Source organism: Gavia stellata, chromosome 14 (assembly GCF_030936135.1).
Source record: "Gavia stellata isolate bGavSte3 chromosome 14, bGavSte3.hap2, whole genome shotgun sequence".
Taxonomy (NCBI): domain Eukaryota; kingdom Metazoa; phylum Chordata; class Aves; order Gaviiformes; family Gaviidae; genus Gavia; species Gavia stellata.
Genome location: NC_082607.1, coordinates 9,690,960 through 9,716,152, shown reverse-complemented (window position 1 = coordinate 9,716,152; position 25,193 = coordinate 9,690,960). Strand labels below are relative to the sequence as shown.

At 48.2% G+C, this 25,193-nt stretch overlaps 1 protein-coding gene across 3 annotated transcripts in view; it reads right to left on the bottom strand.

Annotated features, from left to right (window-relative positions):
- MBNL3 (muscleblind like splicing regulator 3) overlaps positions 1–15,151 on the bottom strand; it is a 56,356-nt gene extending 41,205 nt beyond the window's left edge. For all 3 annotated transcript variants that reach the window (XM_059824448.1, XM_059824449.1, XM_059824450.1), the window contains exon 1: positions 14,773–15,151. In XM_059824448.1, the coding sequence (XP_059680431.1) occupies positions 14,773–14,946 (174 nt within the window). In that variant the 5' untranslated portion in view covers positions 14,947–15,151. The remainder of the gene's footprint in view (positions 1–14,772) is intronic.
- Between the last annotated feature and the right edge of the window lie 10,042 nt (positions 15,152–25,193).

Below are 25,193 nucleotides of genomic sequence, written 5' to 3'. Positions count from 1 at the left end.
GAAAACACCTTCAGAAGTGCTCTTTAAGAAGTGCCTGGCACTAGAAAGCAGATATGTGACCGATCTTTGCTACCCTCTCAAGTGAAAGGAGGTTAAGGCAGTGTAAATGTTTGTTAGGACTAAAGCCCACGGAGCAGCGCAGTAAGCTGCAGCAGCAACAGGACAGGCCTTATTCCATGGAGGTAAACACGATGGGCTTGCAATGCCAAAGATAATGCACCGCCATCTCTGTGGGCAAAAGGAGAATTTTGCAGTAACACAGTTCTGGGCTAAAACTGCAAGCAGTGGGACATATTTAACCGCAGCTCACATGTACTAGTCACAAGTACCACGCAGGCAGCCAGCCTTAAGGGACAGGATTCCAAATTCTGTGCCAGCCTCTGAAAACCTGTTAATTTATGATGGATTCATTAAAACAGCCTCAGCCAGAGCAAAACTTCTACCTGTCCTAATTACAACACTCCTCGCAGACCCCTGTTCCCCCCGTCTGTTATAGAGTCTCATGAGGGTCTGTGCAGATTCACACTCCCTACCTTACTCAGCCAAAGCGTGCTCTTGTTCCTAACTGTGCACAGTCAAATAATAAACCCTTCCCAGGACATAAGTCAACATGGAGGCTGCAAGGCAGCCTGCTCAAGGAAGCTTTCTGCTCGCCCTGTGCTCCACACTGACCTACAGACCCAGAATTCAGAGTCACTACGTGATGTAGAGCGCAGAGACCCCAAAAACTAGAAAGGGGGTTCTGTTTTCTCCACGCGATGCCAGGAATGGGTATTAACAGATAATGCATTTTGTAGAAACCATGATTTCAGACGCTGAAAGGTTAATTCCATGTAGCCACTGATTAGATCTGTTCCCTCTCCTGTAACAAGAGCTATAGAACAGGACACTGAAAAGGTTGTACAGCCTTACTGGTTGGATGTATCCACTTTCTTCTGCAGGATGCAACTTTTGCCCTGCCAGAAATCCTGACCTAAATTGTCCTCTGAGTGGCATGGGTGTAAGTGCCAGAATAACTAAGAAAGGAATATGTTGTGTGGGTGCATGCACGTGTGTCCGTTCGCCCTTCTGTCCCAGCAGACCAGCAGGAATGGAACTGATCAGGGCTTTTGTTTCATTTGCTTGTTTTCTGGAGTTTGTGTTTTTAATAACTGCCAGATTCACTTATTTAGGTTTGAGAGCACAAGAGAAAAGCTGGGGAAGGTAGAAACAACTAAAGCATACCCGTGCGGACACACTTGCTTATTCAGGCTTCAGTCACAAAAAGCAAACTGATCAAATCACTGTGAGGTTTTTCTGCCCTTTCTGTATTACAGCTCTGCTTTCCAAACTCCTGCCCTGAACTTCTACTCTGAGCTGCTTATCCTTGTCCCGGTCACTGGTGCCGTACAGACCGCCTGATGCTCAACCTTTTGTAGACGAGAAGGAATGCAAGGATTAGCTCTTAAAGGCTGTTTTCTATTAGAAAGCAATCTCGACAACATGACTTCCTTATGCAGGCAGGCAGACACCTAACCTCATGTATTCTGTTTCTGCCACTGACAAGAAATACCTTCAGACACAGCACAATCCCTTCCTAAAAGGGCAACAAGAAAAAGACCTTTTGCTACGCTGATCAGGTACAGCCAGGATGAGTCAGCTGCGATGCAAACATTCATTTGCTTTTAGGTGAGATGGGCCCATACCGGATCGGGCTAGGAGAGATTTTTTTTCTGCAAGGAAGAGTGACATCTCCTGAGGACATCTGCAGCCTCTCCAGCCACGTGAGCAGCGTAACCGCAAAGAAGCTCCAGTGTCATTAGTGAGGCTGGAATGCAGTACGACCGGTGCTGACGTCAGCGAACACCCGTCAGCAAACACCTGAACACCCGGCTGGAAAAAATGCTCTCACTAGATTAAGCCGAGATAGATGGACTTCTGATAGGGCCCCAGTGGAAATCCCTGCGCAAACTTTTTGTGCAAATACCTCTGATACAAAGAAAGTGCGAATATTAAGGAAACTGCTAACACTTTTCCTCTGGCTGGGCTAAGCTCTGAAAGGATGTTTATAATCATTCTCTGAGCATTTGCACAATCAAAACAACAACAACAAAATTTTCAGTGGTGTTTCTGTCCTAGCTAACGTGAGCTCTGTTCCGAGTAAAGACTTCTAAAGAATTTACATTACCGTAGACTCTTCAAAAAACCCACGCAGGGAAACACAAAACAACAATGAAAATCCTCTTAATTCAATCTGTGCTTTATTGCACAAGGCCACAGCAGGGGCTTTTTGGCTGTGGGAATACAAATACTCATTGATGTTACAGCTCAGGGTCCTGCTCCGATTCCTACCCAAACACAGAACGAGATGGTCCCAGCCTGAAAAGTTTTTGGTCTAAATACACCAGACTTGGTGGAAAAACCCCAGGTGACTAGGGGAAGCCTCAGCAACACCGAGACTGCATGCCAGCCACTCCGTGCTGGACTGCTGCAGCTGCAGAGCTGCGGCTGCGATGCCCTTGATGCTTTCTGAGCTCCTACCTCCCAGCAGCAGGCAGCCTGCCCTTCCCATCTCTGCATCGCTAGCTAAAAGCGATCCTGCTCATTTGCCTCTCAGCCCCCAAGGGGCTTTTCTTCCCCCTCAACTCTCCCAGCTGTGGCGCAGGAGCAGTTTGAGTGGGCTCCAGTAACAGAAGCGTGACGCGGAGCTGGCAGGGAGGCTGTCCTGGTGCTGCGGGGTAATCCATGCCCCGCTGCGTCAGACAGCAGATGCTGATAAAGCCGACAGTGATGGGCGGCAGGGGTCCTTGCCGCATCCGCAAGCTCCCCCATCCCGCAAGCTCTCCCATCCCATGGGTGAGTACCCTGGTGAGCCACTCTGCTCCTCCCCAGAGTCACCCCCACCTCCTTCCCTCGCGGTCTGTCTCTCACAGCTCAGTGGAGGTTTCAGACATCCCTATCCTGCTTTAATCAACCCTGATGGCTCCCCTGCTCCAAGCACCTCCGAGTCACTCAGCCTGCTTGCCTTGCTCCAGCTCCCATCCTGCAGCACACCACAGAGGCTTTACAGGCAACATGATTGACACAGCAGGGAGCCAAAGTCTGCGGGGAGGTAACCATGATGATTACTTCTTCATCTGCAAGTGCACCAGATGCACAGAGAAATAAAAATGACTGCTGAAGCAACAGGAGAGGTGGAGGGCAAGAGACTTCCCAGGTTGCCTTGTTCGGTCCCTGCAGATGCCACACCTAACGAAGGGGAGGGAGAGGACAGGGGAGCTGAAGGAGGGCTCCGGGACAAATAAGCCCAGAGGGGAGGAGGAAACAGAGCATAAAGGAGAAAGGGGGCATAAGGCTGCAAGTCTGGTGCCATGGGAGCAAGATTTGGGAGGGCTCCTGCAGAAAGCACCAGGTGCATCTTTAACACCTTCCCCTACAGTATTTGGGAAGGAGCGGCATCCCCTCCAAAGACAACTCTCTGTCTTGGAAATCTGCTGTTTCAAACAAGATTCCCTCACAGGGAGGAAAGTGCTTTCCTTCCTACAGCTGACCTCAAACACCATCACCTCTGCCGTATCTGGATGACCTTCCAAGCCCTCCTTGAAGACTCATCTACATGTCTGGCTTTCAACTCCCCACTGCCCTGGCTACGCAAGCGCTACTGCATGGGCTGAAATGTCCAACCCTGTGAGGCTCTCGCTCCCTCCTGCCAAACTCATCCAGCGCTTGGTATCTGCAGCACCACGTGGAAGGGACCCCGGGAGCAGAGCCCAAGCACTGCACGCAGCACAACGCTGCACGAACCGACCATCTGGGATCAAGCATCACTTAATGGCGAGAAAGCAAGCTTTACTCATGCTCTGATCCTTCAGGAGCTGACAGCAAGAGGAAGAAAGGCCAGTCAGCAGGATCAGCCAGCGTGGTTGGGATTACACACTGAGGTTTTGTTTTCAAACTTTGCTCAGTTGTGGCAGGGCTCTTTAAGGACCTAATCTCCGTGTGACTGTTCAGAGCACCAGCCGTGCCCCTGCAGATAATACGGACTTAGGGAAGCACCGTCTAATGACTGCTGCGTTCTCAGGCAGGCTGGCTGCACCTCTGCCGTGTCTGTGCTGTCCCTGGCCATCTCCACCTCAGCTAGGTATTCCGTGCTTTCCCAACTGTCCCTCTGTTTGAGAGCTGTTTCTCTCAATAAGCACCCAGAGCTGCTTACAGCACCCCAGAGCTGCTCACTCAAAGCAGAAGGACGGACACAAATAGAGTTAAAGCAGCACGGTTTGAGCTAATGGCTTAAATCCTCATCAGAGCCTGGTGCGGGTACTGCTGGGCAGAGATGTGGGCATCACTAATGCAACTGAGCTGATCCCAACACTCCTGTGTGTAGTGGTTATTTTGGGGCTTTTTTTGATACCTGTGTAGGAGAGACCAGCTAAAAGCAAGTGCTATGTTAATGCAGAGTATGTTCAGAGGCATAATAAAAGCCAGTGCATACCACTAATCAGTCATCTGACTAGGCAATGCCTTGTGATACCATGCCCGGTCTGCAGGACTAGCTAAACTGCTCCCGGTTCCCATTCTCAGGATCGTTAAATAAAGCTTAATTTGTTTCCACTTTTTAATAGTGCTCTGCACCCCTCAGTGAGGGGTGGGGGCCAGCAGCATCCCCAGCATCCCCGCAGCAGGCACGCTGGGCTGGGCGGTGGGCCTTTTGCTCTACCGTGCAGCCAGGTTAGTTTTAAACATTCACATTCCAGTACAGTAAGAGAAAACTTCTCCCCCAGAGCGCAGGCTGCCATCTTTCAAACAAGGTCAGACACCGACCTCCTCCCCCACCGCCAATGACCTTATTAGCACCGATCACAGTTCTAATAATATCCCGCATTGTAAGCGGGCCATCTGCCGTAACATTTCACTACAAACTTGGGGAATTGCTTGGTTTGAGTATGCTCACGTCCCAGCAAGCCAGTTGTCCCCTCTCAGGAATACACACCTTCCCCCCAGCTTTAAGCTAAATGTTGCAGAAAGGCACCTCCAGCGCACAGCTTTCCAGCTCGGAGCTCAAGCACACAGAGAACAGCACAGAGCCATGCCCAAGTGCTGGCTTCAGACAGAGGAGGCAAAAAAGCAGAGTTAGAGGTTAAAAATCTATCACTCCAGCATCAACAGCCTCCAACTATTCTGACAGCGGGGACACCGAGTAACAACGTCACTGAAAGCCAAAACCAAGGCCAAACACTAACCAGATGTTCAGAGGCTCAAAAGTAAAGTGCCAAGGCTGCTGAGAGCAGAGATCAGTGTTACTTCTGTGCCAGGTACTTTCTAGTTCATGGACAGCACAGAGATTTTATTATCCTAACACATTAACCATGGTTAAGCTGAATATTTTCACCGCCATTACAGGAGAGGGGGCTTTCGTAACAGACAGATAAACTTGCGGCAGAACTAACTGCGGTTGATAGCTATTCATTTAGAAGGAGCCAGGGTTTTAAATGCTTACGCAGTTAGGACATCTGTCTAAAACACCCAGAGTCTTGTTACTACAGTAGCTCAGCTCCACTCAGTCTTCAAAGGCATTTTCTTTGTACTGCTCCTATGAGGTCAAAAAACGCAATTAGGCACAGAGACTGACATTACGACACTTTAAAGCAGCCTGCATCATCGCAAGGCTTTGAAAGCTGGCTTTCCAAATCCTTGGCCTTTCCTCCAATCAAAAGGCCATCATCAGACACGGCATGAGAGGCTACATGGGGCAAAGAAGGGGGTCAGTGCCTGGTTCTCTGCTGTTTTATGAACAGCAATAAAACAACATTAATAAGCTGTAAGTAAAACTGTGTCTGTATGGGGCAACATTCACCCAAGTGCCTCGAAGCATTTATTTTAATACCAGCATAACAATATTTATAGGGGCAGATTTTCAAAAAGCTCAGCTCCTCACTTGGAAATCTAACCGCTTATTTAAATGCTCTGTGGGAGATGTCAGATGGCGGACTCTCCAGAAAACCTGGCACATCTTGTTTATATTTGTTTTAAAGCTTCCAAACAGCTCAATTACATAAATGCATGTTACTGCACCCTCCTTCAGACGGGTGAACCAAGTGGCAGAAAGCTACCGTCAGCAAAGGGATTACATCAAACTGATGCTACGCCACTGAAGAAATCCACCAGCTCCACAAGCTCATTCAGAGTCATTCTCCTTGAAGGCATCTTCACTGCCTTTCCCTCAGCTGGCTTCGCTGGGCTAATGCAATCATGAACAAGAGAAGTAGCTAAGTAGCTTCACTGACACAGCAGCAAGACAGGACACCATGCGAAGCGTGGCTCCACGTTTATAAGGATCATCTTTGCCCCAAGCTCTCTCCAGGGATAAGGACTTGCAGGTTTGGGGCATCTATGTGAATCCCAGCGTTAGCTACTGCTATAGATCAGGGCTGCAAGATGAACGAACTTCCTCACGTGGATCTGGCAGTGCCACGGCTTGTTGCACGGCACCCACTGAGGTGCCAGAGCTTACTGTACAAACACACAACCCTCTGCGCTCCCTTGGCCAACTTCTGACTCACAGCCACGCAAGAGTAAACGCAAGAGCTGCCGCAGCTTGCCAGCTGGGCTTCAGCACCCCATCTCCCTCCTTCCGCTGCAGAGGAAACCCCTGGGGCTTACAGAGCACTGCATTGCATTTGCGCTGGGTCACAGGCGCAGAGCTTGTGCTTGCAGATCCAAGCAGACTTGGCAGGACTGCCAGCTCCAGGTGCGTGCGCCGAGCATGTGCAAAGGAACTCTCCCAAACTGGAAAGCCAATGGTGGCAGAGGAGACAACCACAGACAGTTCTCCTCCTTCAGGGAATGGCTGAGGACCGTTTCCCTCCCTCAAAACCTCATGCAACAGCTCACTTCAGCGCAAGGAGCTCTTTGCTGCCCACAGGAATTCTATAGTGCTTAAAATCAGGCTTAAGTATTTTCCAGAACTGGAACCTCAATCTGGACGGCTTTGCCCTTTAAAAAGGAAAGTAAGCCTCAGGAGCAGGAGGTGGCATGCCATGGCCCGTGCAACATTGCAATATGCCCATAAAAGGTTTCAAAATGTATCTGCTTAAGTGCACGCAGCAGCTCAGAAAGGTTTAGAGTCACATCCCAAAAGAATTTCTCTCCTGCTTTTTTAGGGAAGTGTGAGCAGCAGTCAGCACTTTACCATCATCTTCCCAACCAGAAAACCAAGGTTACTCTTGGCTGATATTAATAATGCAAATGCTGCTGGCTTTATCCTTCGGGGATGGTGGTGTGCTCACGCCACAGGGAGAAGACCGGGCCATGTGAGCTGCGGACAGGAGTGGAGGCCCTGCGTTGCCAGGGCTGGCTGGTGAGGAAGGAGAGGCTGGCAGGAAAACGCCGCTGCCGAATTTGCTTGGCCTGTCTCCGCGAAGAGGCTGGCCTCCAAAGTGCAGTCTCAGGACAAATTTGTAGCCACTGGCTCTGCTTTCCAACACGTTCAAGGGAAAATGCACACAAGTCTGAGGCCCATAGAAAAACTGTAATAAACCAATTCATTAGCTGCAGGAAGAAAGAAAAGAAGGACAGCGGTCCTGTGCCTACCCCTTGCACCAGGAGTGCCTCCCAGCATGCCAACCTGCACCCGCACCTCTGCCAGCCTCTTGAACCTGACCCAGGGACACCACGCCTGAGACTGGCACCCCCGAACATCGGGCAACAGCAAAGTCATCTGCCCCTTTGCGGGCAAGGCCTCAGACAGCGCACAGACAGCGTTCTCCACGTTCAGAAACAGAAGACCTTTAGAGGACATTTCTACAAACACAAGGCCGGACCTGGTATTACCCTATGACCGCACACTGCCACAGACAGGAGATCTGTTCAGCGTCCCCCTGATGAGCCAAACCCCGGCCTCGCCCCGGCGGCGGCTGCCCACTCCTCAGGCACTCCAGGAGGGCCGCCAAGACACTCACTCCGCTTACAGGTACCGACGAGTTCACCTTGCAGCACAAGACGGGCACCAAAGACCCTCCAGGGTCCCTTCCAACTGATGCTTTGATAATCATCAGGCCAGAGCCACCCCAAGGGCAAGACGACTGCCCTGGAGACTCTCACTCCCAGGCCTGGCTTCAGCAATGCCATGCACTGGGCAGCGGAAGAGTCACACGGACTTGTGCTGTCGAAGGAGTCAGATGTGGGACAATGCAAGAGATCGGAGAGACTGGCAGGAATAGACATGCTCCTCTCCCCAGGAAAACACGGCGGACAGGGAAAAAAGTGCTCAGAAAAAAAGTGCTCAGAAGTGACTGTCACTATTACCGATATTAGCTGATGAACGTCTCCACGTTAACCAAGCCTGTACAACAGTCCTACAGTTTTACATGGGGAAAGCAACACAGGTGCTTAGATTTGCCAAGCACTCCACTGCAAAGCAAATACCCAAATTCATCTAATACGTACCCTCCACACGAGTAAGAGTCTGAGGTCTGTTAGGTAGGCCAATCTGGCATATGAGGGACCAACACTTTCAGGAGGAAGTTGCCCAAGCCTCATCAACTAAGAAAAAGTGAACTCCAACTATTTAACTACTGCTACTACTACAAGTGTCACACTGATAGTTTTGGAGGGCACCTCCCTCTCAGACAGCTCCCTGCAAGCTTTCTCACAGGCTCTTCACATCCACCTCTGTACTGACTGATAGGCAGTTAACAGTGTGGCCCCTCCAGCTCCTATCTCCAGGAGCCCCCAGGCAGCCCTCTATGCTGGGATGGGTCTCACTTCTCATGGTTTCCAGGTACTGGTTTCCACAGTACTCCTCTCCTCCACTCTTCCAGCAATGAGCTAATAAGGGTGGCACCAAAACTAGACTATGAACCAGGAAACCTATGGAGATCCCATCTTTCTTGCCATGTTACCTCTGGACAACACCAGAAGGACTTAATGGAGATAAGGACAGGGCCAATCCCTTCTCCCTCCACAACACGCCTCAAAAATCACCTGCTTGCTTTAAAGCATACACAAGGAGCTCCTGGCAAGGACTCTGCCTTACATCTTTGCAAATAGCTGCAATGAATAAGGCCTTCCTGCCCCTTGCTGACTATTGCTGCCCCTGCAGCAGAGTCGCCAGGTAACACCAGCCGGTTTCCAGTTACAGGCGTTCATCACCCAGCACCTCCACACAGAGCCAGGACCGAGGGGATTTCAGCTCAGACGCTGGACTTCATGTTCAGCATCTAAGACACTCTGTCCTCCTGCTAACCCTGCTGTAGAGGCAGTAACCTGCAATGGAGAAGCAAAGGGAGAGCTCAGAGCAGCAACCTTTTAAAGCACCATAGCAAGATTCACCAGTGGTCATCTGTCATGGTTCAGCTGTCAAAAAGTCACAGATAAACGAAGTGAGACTGCTGAGACATCAGAGAAACCTACGGATAATGCTAAATAAATCAAACATGCCCTACACAGACCTCTGTCCTACGGAAAGATCAGTTAGGCAGATTAAAGCAACAAGGTATATCTTTCCCTGGAAAGTTGAACGTGCCTAGGGATGTCACACACCACCCAAGTAACCAGCCTGACCCCAACAGAGAGCATCTGCGGTCCAGAGACTGGGGCAGGCTTGGGAGATGCTGAGCCACAGGCACTGCCAGGTGAGCTTCTCCATCAGTAGTCTCCATCCCACAGTTGTGCCGAAAACCTTCTGGAGACATCGTAGAGAGTATACACAGCACATGTGCCAATTAAATTATGCTGCAAAAACACGCAGCTTGTTGTAACCCGTACATTAGAAGGGATCAGACCTAAGCATTGTTTTGTCATTTGAGCTCTCTTATTCTTCTTGAAGTACCACTCTACTTTAAGAGGAATACAATAGTAACAGTTCTTATAAATAAGTCTAAATACATTTTGCCCCGCTTCTAGATTCAGAAGTTTGATTCAGTAGTTACAAAAAGCACTTCTGATGTGCTATAAGACACACGAGCATCCAGACAAGAAAGCAAGCTGCTGCAGATTCACTTCTCATCACCAAATGCTGCGCTATGCAGGTAAGTACTTTAATGACCGATGGAAAGTAAAGGTTTCTCACAAAGGTGACTGGGCTCAACATTGTTCAGCTGGTTTATTTACATCTCCATTACACTGAGCTGAGACATGCAGTCAGAGTGTCTCCAAAAATATCTCCATGGCTTTGTTTGCTTTCTTCTTCCTCTCTAAGAGCGTAACCATATGCTAAGTTTAGTGGGTGTTTTTAGTTGTTTTCTCGTTTAGAATTTATTTAAATTTAAAAAAAATAGATTTGATTGCAAAGCAGTAACAGTCAGAAATAATTCTAGTGAAGTCAGCATAAACCAGGTACAAATTAGCATGAAAACTATAAGGAACAGCCTCAGGTACACCAGTTTCAAGATCATATGGTTCATTTATTGCCCAAGCACAGTGAACTTTTTAGATTGCCATGGGACTTTGAATGCTATTACCAGATAATAACACTTCTTTTATAAAACAGATAATCTAGACAAAACTATACTTTTAACTCCTGATTTTATGTCTGTTCACAGACAACTTGCCTTTTTTTTAATACAGAACTGCTTTGAAACACGCAATAGCTTAATGATGTTTTTTAAATTAGACCTCTCAAAGTCAAAATTCATACCCCTGAAATTTTCACCACACTATTTTCTGTCTTTCAAAATGCTCTTCAAAACTTTGATTTGCATATGGAAACATCTACATTCATAAAGCAAATTTAAAAAAACAACACACCCCACAAAGCTGGGCTTGCAATTTTTTTTTAAACCATGAGTCCATAGTGCAGATACCCAAACTGTGAGCAGTATATAAAAAAGCCTCTGTGAACACCTGGTATGCATTACCTGCATATTTTTATATAATACATCACTATCTCCTAATACCCGTCTCTCAGCCTACTGCTCAATTAGTGTTTCTAGTGACCAAAGAAGGTGCTTTTTTACCTTCCTGACATCTTTAGAAACCATAGAACACAACTAAGAATTTGCTGGCCAGGGAATAAGGATCAGACAGGCTCATACCACGCCTGCTTGATCCAGCCTGAATAGGAAGGTTAATGACTTGATGAGCACTTGCAGACAGCCGACCGCAGTGCCACCACAAGCCTTTGTATGAATTGCCACCAGCCAGCAAACCGTGTCCTGACCCTTACAAAAAGCACCAGCTACGCATGGGATGGTGCACACCAAGGCCAGCAGAGAAGACGATGAATGAACCCAAAGGCCACCTGCATTTACAGCAATGACAGTACGCTCCTCTCCTTTGCTCAAAACATCTCGGGGTGCCATGGGACATGCCTAGGAGGTACCGCAGAGCATCAGCCGCTGCCCAGCAGTCCTCGTGGTCACTTCTGGCAGGCGGGTGGCCCAGAGGTGGCTGGCTCTCGTGCCTCTGGACTGCACTCCACCAACCAGCACAGCTTGCCCTTCCATTCACACAAATTAATTCAGACAACACTGTTCTTCCAGAATAACGAGGGGGGAAGCGCGAGTAGAGTGAGAGCTCTCTTGGCATCCAATTCAAATCTGTGAACAGCTTCTCACAAGGAACTATTTTTAAGTTTCATATCAATCTGCTTGGGAAAGGTTCCTTCTGCTGCCTACAAATGTGCAAACTCCTCCTTCGAAGAACCGCAGCTCAGGACAGCAAGATCCAGCCCTGCACTTGCAACCTATATCAAGACTCAGTATTTCATGACCAAAGCATTGCACAACCACACAACGCTCATGCGGAGCACACCCTGGTGAACCCCACCCGAGCATCAGTGAAGCCCCCCAACTACCTTCAGGAGTCCCGTTCACAAGCTTACAGGTAGCACACATTCACCCGTGAAACAACCCACATTCAGGCACCCTGGCTGCTTCTGGAAGCATTACTGCTCTTACCACTGCAACAGAGGCAGAACCACTATACGAGATTGAGGAAAAAAAGAAAGAAACAAGTGAGATGCAGTAAGCGTATAGATGCTGTGCATGACCTGACCAGTGAGGTGAAACCATTGTACACTGGGTTATCAGAAGTTCCTGTATGAAGACATTGTTCAGGCTTAAGAGGTCTGTGAGAAAAAAAAACGAGGAACAGCACTACACAATGGATGCAGATAAGCAACCTCTGAACAAAGCCCTGGGCGACTGCAAGACAACGGGAAAACTTATTAGCTGCAAGCATCCTATATCCTGTCTCCAATAAAGCAACACAGATGTTCTGCTAATGCAGGGTGTGAAAAGATGAAAAGAGCACTAAGCAGCTACCGAGCCCTCCAGAGGAGAGAGGATCGGTGTTCAACAGCTGCTGGAGGGAAACAGCGGCTGAGCGCACAAAGATGTCCATAGGATGGGCAAGAAAAGCCTCTTAACAGGTCTAATAATGTAACATCTCTCTAGTCACCAGTAAGGGAGGCCACCATTATGACCACAAGCCCCTCGATACCATTGCAAACAGGGCTTTGCAAGCCTAGCTCCAGCCCAAGAACAGAAAGACCATTGTTCGAGAGCTTAGTCACCACGGCGGTTATCTCCACTAGGAAACGCATGGTGTACACACACACACACAGGCTGCGGCATCGGGGACTGCACCTCTCCATGGCACAGCAGAACCGGGGATCTGCCCAGCAAAAGCAACCAAAACCATGGGGCCAGAGGAAGGAAGGGCTTCAAGACCCACTTCTTTTTTGAGAAGTGGGGTACAGAAACAGCCCCACCACCAACCTTTGGCCACATGCTCTGCATAGTCTGACCTCTCTTCCTGGTGTACTTCCCAACGGCAGAGCTGTCGGCCCTCCACGAGGCTTTCCTAAGCCTAAAAAAATCTGGAAAATCTGTTCCCTGGAAAATTCAGGCCACTTAACTAGCACATACTGGGCATCTGCTACTGTGTCAAGAGGAAACTGAAACGAGAACATTAGTTAACAGCCAGTTACACAGGAAACAGGCTGAGCTGTAGAAGATCATACTCCACTCCTTTGGCATTTTTGCTTTCTCAACATGGTGTTCCCCATTCCATTCCCCACCACTGAAGCGGGAGAAGTGCTCACTCATGGGATTTGAACCCCAGATGCATTTCTCACAGCCCCAGCTGTGCGGAGAAGGGCTGGCACAGAGAGCCTGGACATGCTGCAGACACTGCACCCCAGCCAGCACACATGGTGAAGCGTCACCCACCAGGTGACAACAGACTACAGCGCAGCTCAGAGCCGAGCCAAGCCGGGTGGCTGCACAGGCAACACCTCCCCAGCACGCTGCAAACATCAGGCAAGTTCTGCAAGGGGCATGGTACTACCCTACATGGCACGACAGCCCTCCTTTCAGTTCACAAATAAATGCTATAAAATGTAAACATATTAGTCTCTTCATTCAAAGTATCTGCACTGCCACTGGCTACAATTCAAAAGTTTCAAGGGCATAAAGAACATGACTTTTTTTTCCCTCTGATAAAAATATTTTTGTCTCTCACTGTCAGCAAACCAGCAATGTAAATGAACATTTGAAAGTCACTGTATAACTAAGAGTCATTGCATATAATCAGATTAAAAAGAGCAAAACCGAATGCAAATAGGAAGGTTGAACTTCTTTGTAAGAGGGAACAGAAGTGAAAATATGAAGAAGCCATAAACAGTAAATAAAATGGGTAAATCCACGTTAGACCGGATCCAGCCCCAGTCTGAACCTGTGCATACATAATTCCACCAGTTCTGTTACTCATTATGTTCATAAAAATAAACCCAAACCTTTTCAAGCAAGACTTGAAGTTCAAGGGAAAACTTTTAAGCTTGTAAAATTTACCAGATTCCTTCTAGAAACTCAAACCAGGTTAATTATTCTGATCAAAACATTAAACACAATGTCAAAGAGTCCTCAAAAGCAATCAGTTATCCATATCATCTCAGGGTTTTTACCATCCTATTTAAAATACCTTTGAGGAGCCACGCTTTTGGGAAAAAGGAAAAAAAGTGGGTGTTCCTTTCCTGAGAACTGCAGTGAAGCGACCTCAGAGATGCCCATCTCCCCTTCTGCGAGCCCCCCGTCCCCTGCCCTGACTCAGACCCCGGGTATTTGGTAAATTTTGAAAGTCACCCCTGGAGCTCCAACAGTGACAAGCTACCAAGAGCCATTCCCTGCCTGCAAAATCGACTCTGCAAAGACAAGCACTAGCAAAAAGGCAACTTGGAGAGGCCTAGCAGAGCCATCGTGTCTGCATACCCCTTGCAGAAAGCATTCTCCCAACGCCCGTTTTTCTGGGAGCGCTGCTCTCCAAATATTTTGGCTGTTCCTCATCTACAGGACAGCGTTAAGAGTGCATCTGCAACTCTGTCTCCAGGAAATACACATAAAGCTGATTCATTATCTTAAAATGCTGCTTTCATTTCTGCTCATTAAAAGCACATTTCAGATCCCTGCGCCGAATGTGCAGCTGATGTGCTCTGGACACAAATTAAAGCACTGGGTTTCAGTTCTCCACTTTTCTTATTCCAGTTTCATTTGTTGCCCCCAATGTGCATTCTGCATTTCGAGGACAGCTGTATCAGACCTGAGCCACCATCGGAAAACACTCTGGATAAAACCCTCTCTCTCCCCGGGATGCCTGGCACTCCAGGCAATTGCACCTGATGTCAGACCCAACCTAGATTTCAGGAGCTACATCCCGCACCGGCAGCATCTTCCCTGCAGAAAGAGAGCAATAAACAGCTGTTCCGCACATCCCGCACCCCACCACGCCGAGCCATTCAGAAGAGAAGGAAAAGCAAGTGAGCTTAGGTAATGCACGCATTAAGACAGTCCTCACCTTTAGGGAGTCAAAGCAGGCAATAACTCGACCATTTTCCACATGGCAACTCCGTGACGGATGGGCGAACTTGCACTCTGCATCAGACCGAGAACAAGTACCTCTCTGAAACTCTCGACACACTTCTAACGTCAGCCATTTTGTATCACGAACCAGGGAAACGTTTACAGCCATATTAAAAAACAAAAATTAAAATGCAAGCAATTGCACCCTTCTTCAGGGCAATATTTACTGCTGATCTTTTTTTTTCTTCTTTTTTTTTAAAAAAAGGGTAAAAAAGTGAATTCAAGTTAAACGTGAAGAAAACACTAACTTGTTGCTTTGGTAGAACTCCTATTCATCAGCACTTAGGTTTTCATTTAAGTCAAATCGTGTTTGTTTAAACAAGAATTAAACATAAAGCCAATCATAAAATAGAAATCTTATCAGAACAACTGAAAATCAAATTAGAGGCCAGCTCCTAAAAGTGCAATTGTAGAAGTTAAAATATAAGTGTTATATTTTGTGCCACTGCCAAAGTTACTTGCGAATAACTGGCAGACTTTCAAAAGAATTCTGTGCTCTCCAGTTAATGGTTTCAATTATTCTTGCAAAAAGCATATGCTGCTGGCAGCACTTCAGTTTGTGGAATGGTCTCGGTCCTTGGGAAGAAAACTTGGGTTGGTTTTTTTTTTTTTCCTTCTATTTCTTGCTTCTAAAAATCACGGTTCGCAAGCATCAAAACGAGCAAAAGAACGTCTGATTTTTTTTTTCCTCTTTCTTTCTTTTCCTTTAAATACTTGCTACATAGTCGGGGGAAGGAAAAAAAACCTAAAATGGCTGAGCAAACTGCGTGTAACCGGGGAGCCAAAAAAAAAAAAAAAGGGCAAGTCTGGAGGAGTTGCCGTCAGGGCACGAACCGCAAGCAACGCCGAATTAAAAAGAGAGGGGGGCGAGGGGCAGAGAGAGGCAGCCCTAGACAGAAATCCAAGCAGCGGTGGCTTCAGGAAAGGCACTTTTCAGCAACCTGCAGGAAAAAGAGAAATAGAATCAGCCACGAGCCGACGGCCGCCCCCGCTCAGGCGGGCGCGGGGCTGTCCGGCCCCCGGCGGTGCGGCGCGGCCCCGGCAGCCATTGTCGATCCAGGGGCATTTCCCGCACCAAGCTGCGCATGGGAGGAGGAAGCGACCAATGGCGTTTACCGTTGCAGCAGCAGGCCCGGGCAGCCGACCAATAAAAGAGACCGTTTCATAGCGGCCCAGCCTGGTAGACGCTGGGTTTCGTGCCCGCCGCACGGAAAAGCGCCTCAGCCCCACGGCCCGGCCTGCGGGGCGGCCCGAGGCTCCGCGCGGCGCCCGGGAGGGGCCGGGGCGAGCCCAGCCCAGCCCAGCCCAGCCTCCGCGACGCGCCTGTTGGCCGGCGATGCCCCGGCCACCCCGGCAAGGCGTCCCGCAGGGCCAGCAGCGCGGGGTGGGCTGCATCCACCAAGCAGCCTTCCCAAACTAGGGAAGGATATTTTGCTCTTTAGTCTTTTTCAATTTGCTTTTGTCCCCCATTAACCGCCCCCCCCCCCCCTTTTCTGTAGGAAGCGTTCAGGCAGGAAGAGCAGCCGGTGGCTTTCTTGTATACAAACCAGAAGGAGCTGCTGCAGCTCAGCCCCATTAACCACTTCGCATTTTTAAGGTGTTTTATTTAACCTATCACTAGCTGCAGAGCTGTTCAGCGGCAGGCTGGGATGGCACATGAAAGACAAATGACTGCTTCACAGTCACTCCCTCTCTGGATTCAGAGCCCACAGAACTAAAAGCAAACCCGACAGGGAAACCTGAGACACACACACACACACACACGGAAAAAATTAACTCATTGCTCACAGCTGTAGTTTTCCACCAGACTAAAGGCAACTCGAATTACTCTGACTCCAGCAACTCATGTTATACAACAAGCAACTTTCAATGCATTCCTATTCAAGGCTTCCTTGGTAGCCACTAAAATGTTAAGCCGTCCTCAGTGTTTCCCATTCTAATATTAGCTGTACCAATGCCACCTGATAGGATCGGGCTGTTTCCAACTTCCCAAAATCCAGCCCTTTATCTTCCCAAAGTACTGCCGCCCAGTTTTGCAAACACTTGACAGGTGCAGGATGTTGCTCACACGACTGCTATCAAGACTTCAAGCTTTCACAGGAGAAGAGCCTTCGACTACAAGAAAAGAAAGCTTAAATTCCTCTTTTATTATTGGTGTGTTATTGCAATTACACTGATCAGTAACGGAAACCTGCTGGAGCTGGAACAGTCAAACAATGCTACCAAGGAAGAAGTGTGGGAAGAGGCTGTCATCAGCAGCAGGAGGTGGGGCACAGAGGCTGTTTGATTCACAGATTGAGTTATTTCACATTAAAAAAACATTTATTAAACCTACATTGCAAGTATTTTCTAGCCTAATGAAAGTCAAGTTCATAACAAAAACTACCCAGAGCCTTGCAATCTGGCTTGCAGCATCAGCACAAATGTTAGTTTGACCCATGCTTCTGAAAGGACCTTCGCATTTTTGCGCATCAGGTGGGGAACAGAGACTGCGAACATCAGATTTGCTAGGCATGTTTTAAACTTCAAAGGGAAGAAAAAAAAAGCACATCTAGCCACGTTCATGTCTTCTGGATTTCGTAAGGAACAGAGATGCTCTAAATCAATTCCGATTTTGCAAACGGGGCAAATTTATACAGGAATCCCATTCACTGACGTGTGGGCTCCCCGTCCAAATGCGCTCAGCAAGCAGGAAAAGATGTGCGGAAACCTTTCTGCAGGGAGCTAGGGACTGGCTGGGCGCAGCTCTTAAAAACGAGCTAGAACAGGTCAGATATGGGTGGGGATTAGAAAGAATGCTCTCTCAAGAAGCTCCTTAGAGCAGACTGAAATACAACCATCTTGTGGATTATGTGTCTATATTCCACAGTCGGGGAAGTGAGGGTCTTTTAACGTTGGGGCCTGAATAAGGTGGGTCTGAACTCAACACACAGTTACAGCAACATGCACAAACAGTGTAGTAACATCTGCCGCTTCCCAGACCTTCCACCTTGAGAAATCCCCAAGGATGTAATAAAGCAAACATTCACCCTCTCACCTGTGTAGCTGAGGCGCACACACGTGTGCACACACACACAGAGGTACTGCCTGCACTAAGCTGCTCGGAGTTCTCAAGATGAAGGGAATCATGTTAATGGAAGATACGTCACACGAATCCTACAAAACACTGAACTACAAATACTGAGACATTCAGATATATGCAACATGGTTGATATTATTCTTTTACAACTCTTAGGGGAGAGAAAAGAAAAAAGACGACTCTGAAGAAATACTTGCTGATGTGCTGCTGATGGAAACTGAGAACAGACACCCTGCCCCACACCCTGCAGAAGGGCATACTCATCTGTTCAATGCACAAGAGCGGGACACAAGGAATATTCTGTGCTATGGAAACAACCCACCTTCCTGCAGAAGGACAGACTATCATCTCAGACCCTGGGACTAGGGCTCCTGTACTGGGGGGAGCCAAATAAATGAATAAAATGTTAATTCCGGGGGCCTCAATTCTGCAGCCTGCGTTCCAATGGGCAGAGCACAGCAGCAGCACACACTGCTCCCATCGCTTGTTTGCTGTGCGCTCAAGGAGAGCACTTAAGTACATGCTTAACTTTGAGCATGCCGACAATCTTACTGGAAAGAAGAAAACCTGAAGCATGTACTTAAGTGCTTTGCTGAATCAGGGCCTAAATAAATTAATCTGGTTCAGAGGTTTATGAAGGCTAGGATGCCAGCAAGCACAGGCAGCAGTCATTGCATTTCGGCTTACGTGATTGCAGCCCAGAGGAGCACGAGCTAGGCTTTTCTGCAAGTCAACAAATACAGTTCCGTCAGTGTTTGGATTGCTGCAAATTCCCTCTCCATGTGGCCACAGGGAAAGCCGAAAACGCATGCACGCAGGGCTGACATCACATCCAGTGCCGTATACTGCTGCAGCGAGGCTCCTGTGCACGCCACCGAAGGATAACACACATCAGACAGGAACCCGCCACTGAGACTATCACTTCAGTTCTGGCAGCAAACAATTGCAACTGTTCTCACCACGATGCATCCTTACAATTCCCTTGTATTACTTTTTTTTTTTTTTTTTTGGGGGGGGGGAGTGGGGGTGGGCAGGGGGAACTGACATTTTACTCACTTTGTTCTCCTGCTTATTTCAAATGGGAGGAATAAAAGCATCAGTGCCAAAACCAACATACAAGGATAAAAAGTAGCTCCAGAAAACACAGGCTTCGTTAGTGTGCAGGAAATACAACAAAGGGTAGGTGCTGCCTTTTGAACCCTTCCCAGCGCCGCTGCTCAGCAAGCCAGATCTGTCTGGCAGAGCTCATCTCCTCCGCTACCAGATGGGCCAATCTCATTTCAACAGCAGCAGCAGCAAAGCTGGAGAAAGTAGGAGAGCAGAGGGAAAAGCCTGTGGCCTTTATCCCTGGGAGGAAACTGTAACATCCCTGCAGCCCCCGCTCCAGGGCCACTTGCTGGGCAAGGCTCTAATTGCCCCAGATGCAGGAGGACAGGGCTTGCTCCAGATGTCAGACCCAGCCTTACAGCTACCAAAGGGAAGGGGAGCCAGGGCAGTCCGAGGAGCGAAGGTCACGCTGGGGCTCGCCTCTGGCGGGACTGTGATGCTCTCACTGCTTGAGGTAACGCGAGGACGAGCATATTCACTTGAATTCTTCCTGCTTTCTATGAAACTGATCCCCTTCCACTAATACCCCCCATGTATGTCAACTCATGAGGACGCCTCCTGACAGCCAAGTTCAGAGATGGTAATTTATGTGACAGGGTGGATTCAAGCAGCTCCCAAGTGTAAATGATGCTATTTAAAAGAGGGGTTTTGGGGAGAGTTGGAGTTTTTTTGATTTGGTTTGGTTTTTTTGAGAAGAAAAAAATTGCTCAGTAGAAGTGGCAAGGTGGGTTCCTTATTTATTGATCCTGAAGGATTTCCAGGTCATGACTGCTCAAATGAGAAGCAAAAGTGCTGTTGCCCTAACTGACAGCTCCGGTGAGTGAGAATGGCAGCTATTCCCTTTCGCCTGAAGGAGAATAGGCAGTGCAGACAGTGAGGAGACACTGGAGCTTTCCCAAAGCCAAGTTCCAGCCATGCCCTTTCTTTAGCATATGTGATGCTGTCCATGTTCCTCTCCTCAACACAAACCTCCAGCACGTGACAGAGGAACAGAGGACCGGCTCTCCTGAGTCCGAGCTCAGCCCTGTACTGCCAGACTGCAGCATGCTTTACCCAGTTTTGCAAGTTATGGTCAATGAAAGCTCGGACCCAGCCAACCTGGATAGATGGACACCCTGGAGGCACAGCAACAGAGAAACTGTGCTCATAAGCTTGCAAAATTCAGACCTCAAATCTTCCACCAATTCCACTACATCTTACCCTAAACTATTAATGTTCTCTGAGTATCTAGATATTGTCAGACCCAAAGACGACTCTTTTTTTTTTTACGGCCTTTTCTCAAAGCACTAAATTCAGCTGGCACCACAAATGACACTCTCACTCATCAGTTCTTGCGCCTCTGAGGCAATTCTGTAACCTCAGCTTTTCATTGCACCTTAATGGGTACAGAAGAGCTTGGTGCACCCACCAGGCCCTCCTCAATAAGCCAGAATGGGGAACTCTTCACTCAAACAGCAGTGAGATTGTTTCCACTATCAAAAAGTCTTCCCAATAAATGCTGTGTTCCTGGAAACACTACATGGAGAAGAGAAATGGGAACAATGAAAACAGCACATTGAGCCATTTTGTTCTGAAAGAGAAACAGAAGTCTTTAGGAGTATACCACCACCATCCAACAGCATTTTCACACTCCCATGGAAAACCAAGTCTGAGCATCTTCCCCAGTCCTTTCTTTCTCCTCCACTTTCACAGCAGCAATAAAGAACACATGAAGCTGCATCCTTGCTCTTCAAAGGAACCAAAAAGGTATAGTCAAGGGCAAGATTTTATTGGGGAGTGCTATACTGGTACATTTATTGGCAGCAATACATGAGGAAAGATAACCCACATTTGTGGGGAGCTTTCAGAGTTGGGGGTGTGTGCGTAGAAAAAAAAAATCTTCATCTAGGACCCACCGAGCCAGGAACACGATGACATTAGTTCAGGTGGCTGACGTTAGAGAAGCTCATTTTGGTGTTCACAAAAACCCATGGCAAGTTAGGTGCTGCCATGATCGGATCACAGGGCACATCTGCTTTGCTTGGGACTGGTTCAAAAGTGAAACTAGCAAAGCTGAACAACAGCAAAAGAAACCACAAAAATAGCACCCGTAAGGTCAAGGCATGGATCCTCCATTGCTGAAGTCCCTGTTAGCAAGGCTCTTATCCTGTATCACATAAAACCCAGCAGTGCTCGAATTCCCATAGACTCCAATTCCTCTGCTGTTGCAATGCCAACAGTTTGAACACAGCGGGACTGCCTCCAACCCGGGCCGGCCCCCACCTCCCGCACTCACACAGGCTGTGCACCTGGGACAGGAGCCATCTCTGCAAACGGCGGCTTCTCTATACCTTCTCATCGCCTGTGCACTTAATGGGCTGCAGTATCAAGCCCGAAGAAGGTCAATTTATTTTCTGCCGCCTGCAAGAGGTTATTTTTGCTTTCAAATTAAGAAATAATATTCTATTTTTCTGCTCTGGCCCTCATGCTTTAAAGCAAACACTTTAGGGACATGGTAGACACTTTGAATATTTCCTTTGTGAACATTCTGTACCTGGACACTTTCTCCCTCAGGGAACAGTTTACTTAAATTAAGGCAGACCTTTACAGCTAGAAGAAAATAAACCTTCTTTTGTTCTTCTACCAGTTACTCAGAAAAGGAGGTTTCCTCTACCCTGGCCATACATGAAAAGTTTCTGTTCAAGGTTTAATCGCAAAAGCTGGGGGCTGTGAGTCACCAGGGATCACACTGTGTGCCAAAGAGTCAACTCAGCCCCGAGTGCCGTCTGTTCAGAAGAGGACAGCAGAACCCCAAAGACACACGCGCAAATAAAACCACCCCCCGATGCTGCTGCAGTGGAAAAGCCTCATTGGCAGGACACAAACCCGCTACAGAATTGGCTGCGTGCACAAGGTGGATGTTTGGGCATACACACACCACACATCTCCGTGCTGAAGAGGCCACTAATACTCATCCTTCTTCCCCCACACTCGCTCATGCCGCTGGCTTAGAGTGACTTTGCAGAGTGTGGGTTACTGGTTGTGACCTCTATGGGAAGAGCAGCACAATAAAAATCCTCCTGCTCCTCGGTGGGGAAGGCTGAAGTTGCACGTGCTGCGTCCCACCTCTTAGGAAGCTTGCCTCACTAAAGCTCCTGGATTTATGGCACCCCAGAAGATAGCTGCAGTGCTCTGCGGGGACAGCAGCGCTGCCGTCCTCGGGAAAACAGATCATCCATCACTCGCCTCTGGGTGCTCCCCACTGCTCTTAACTGCCCTGGCAGGACCTAGCCTGACCTAGGCACCTCTCTTACCTGGAACGGTGGCAGCTGAGGAACCGGGTGTGTGGCAGGGGAATCAAAAAGGTAAAATAAAGCACTGTGAGGGAAGGAAGCCCTTCACTGCAGAGAAAAAAAGAAAGTACAAATAAACTTGGGGAACTTTATCCTCCCTTGCGTACATGCAATTCTCCACATTTACACCCTGCAGCAAACAATCACAGGAAAAATAAATGCCAAGTTTAAGGAAACATTTGAAAAAAATCCCTTTGTTTCTGAAATCTAACATTCTTCACTGTGGACTACGGTACTCCTATTCTCTCAGATGCCTGAAGTCTTCACAATCTGTTTTCCTTCTTCGTCAACCTCCACCACCTCCTGTCCACCAAAGTTCGAAGAACTCCTCTCCCCTTTGCTCCTATGGGATTAGCTCTTCTCCAAAACGCTTCCACAGACAAACAGCTAGGAGCTATTTGCCACTATCTGCTGGGGATTTCTAAGCCAAAACGCATTACAGCAACATCGCAAATTTAAGGAGCTTTTTTGTTTATTTGCTTGTCTTTGAACAAAGTCACAGAAGCTGCTGTGCTGGACCAACACACGTGCCTCTGCAGAACAAATACCTTTCCATAGGGTGTTCCAGGGCAGCATGCGGTGCGGTGCTTCAAAGGGAACTTCCCCTTGTTTCACTGAATAGATTTATTATTAGAATAATCACACATGTACATTTTTGTTCTTTTGGGCTTTTGATTTCCTGCCATCAGCTTATTCGGGACCAGTTAGAGGCAAGACCCCTTTCCTATTCCTCTGCTAGTAGTGATGGAGACCCACTGCGATCCCACACTTGGGGGATATGGGCATTCCTGGGGAATGCTCTGCTGATGAGGCAGCCAAGCGCTTTTGCTTGAGCCAGCTCCAGCACAGCGCCCATCACTCCCCAGCTACAGATACTCGGAGAAGGATGCTCCCTTCTATTGGGACCTGCCTGGCAAATCCCTTCTAGCCTCCCACGGGAGGCAGCTTCTGGGTGCCAAGGGCCAGGGAGCTGTGTTAGAGCAGGGTGGCTAACCTGAAAGAAGCATTTCCTCTGCGGTGCAGAAGCAGCTACTGCACTGCCATGAAGCAGTGCTAAAATCCCCTCTAGTGCCAGCACCACTTGGGAGGGGTTAGGACCACAATTACACCAGCTGCAAACACAAAAGAAGAAAAAAAAAAGTTGGCAGGGATCTCTGGAGGTCAGCTAATCCAAACCCCAGCTCAAAGCACAGTCAGCTTCAGAGGTGGATGCTTCCATCTCCAAGCACAAAGAGAACTGTCTTGCACAAAGAAAGCTCAATTGAGTCAAACAAATTTACAGAGGAGACAGGAAAGGCCAAGGCTCATTAAGGCTTGTTCCCCACCATGTAATCGTAAGAAATAGGATCAAGCAGATGTATCCCACAATCTATCTGATTATCCTACTCAGTGTTCAAGAAACCCCCAAGGTCCTTGCCAATCAGATAAGTGTCCGCGTGTGTTTGGGCAGGCTGATGGGGACGGCTGAGGGGAGGGAATGCCTTTACCCAACTGCCCTTCATTGGATTCTGCTGGCAGGACCGACCTACGGGCCTCTCCTAAGCTCCAAGCATGGCCCTAGCCCTCGAGCCAAGCAATATATGCTATTAAGCAGGAGAAATACTGAAATAGGAGCCCAGCTCAGCCATTCACCGTGCTGCAGGAGGCCTGGGACTTTTGGCAGTTATCAGACTTGCTGCATATGCAGAGGAGACCTGCCCAGGTCTGATGCTTCGTAGGTGCCTCTGTCCATGCACACGTACTTGTGCCTGGAAAATTCCCACTCCAGACTTCTCAATCACACAGAGCCTGCTGCTCAAGGAGACAGATTTGCTCCAATAGGAAGGCATTTTCCATTCGGGTCCCATACTGCATCTCCTCAAAGCACGGCTGTGCTCCTACACACACACACTACAGGTTCACACACTCCTGCGTGAGCTGTCCTACCTGGTGACCACATGCCTGCAGAAAGAGGAGAGACAGCCATTTGGACAGTGGTTTGAATTCTTTTTCAGCTGGAAGAATTCACAGAAAACAAAAATAGTTTTTCTTTTAACATTCTTTGTACTGAGCGCTTGGATAAGCCATAAGTAACTTGGCAGCAAACCAGTTTGGTACAAACACAGAACACCAGAACACAATGCAGTCATCACAAAGCCACCGCTCTGGGCCAGACAGTAATTTTCCCCTTCGCACAGGGCAGGCCTCCAAAGTCTTTACGCTACTACATTCAAGTCCATCTGAATTACATGATGTGTTAAAAATGAGGACTCATGCACAATAATGAAAACACCTATCATTTCTGGGCTACGGGAAAGGGCATACTGTGCACAAAGGTACTAAAGAAACATTTGTGAAATGATTCAGGTCCCGGGAAAAGGGAAGTCTTGACTTATTCCTCAACTCAGACCGCTAACGGCATCCTCGGGTTGCAATTCAAATACGTGATGACAGAAGGAGACGGAAAGACCGTTAACAGAAGCATCCAATGTATTTACGATAATTTCTTTCAGCATTAAAAAAAGAAAAATAGATCATGCAGGAAATCCGGAAAAGCAAACATAGCAACAACTGAGAATGTATTTTCCACTTCCATATGCCAGTGAAAATCCAGAGCAGCCTAGTCCCAAACCCCAAAGGCATTATCTTCACCCAGGTAGTCACCGCAGGTCACCACTTTGACAGGAAAGATGCTCTCGTCTGTAAGTGCCAGACTGGGACCCTGGAGACAGGGGCTCAAACCGCACTGCAGCCATGGATGCCACAAGCGGTAAGTCAGTCGCTTAATCCCTCTGCAAACAAGGGCCGTTACTTCCCTTTCGTTCAGTGATGTTTGGTGGATAAAACCCCTTAACGGCA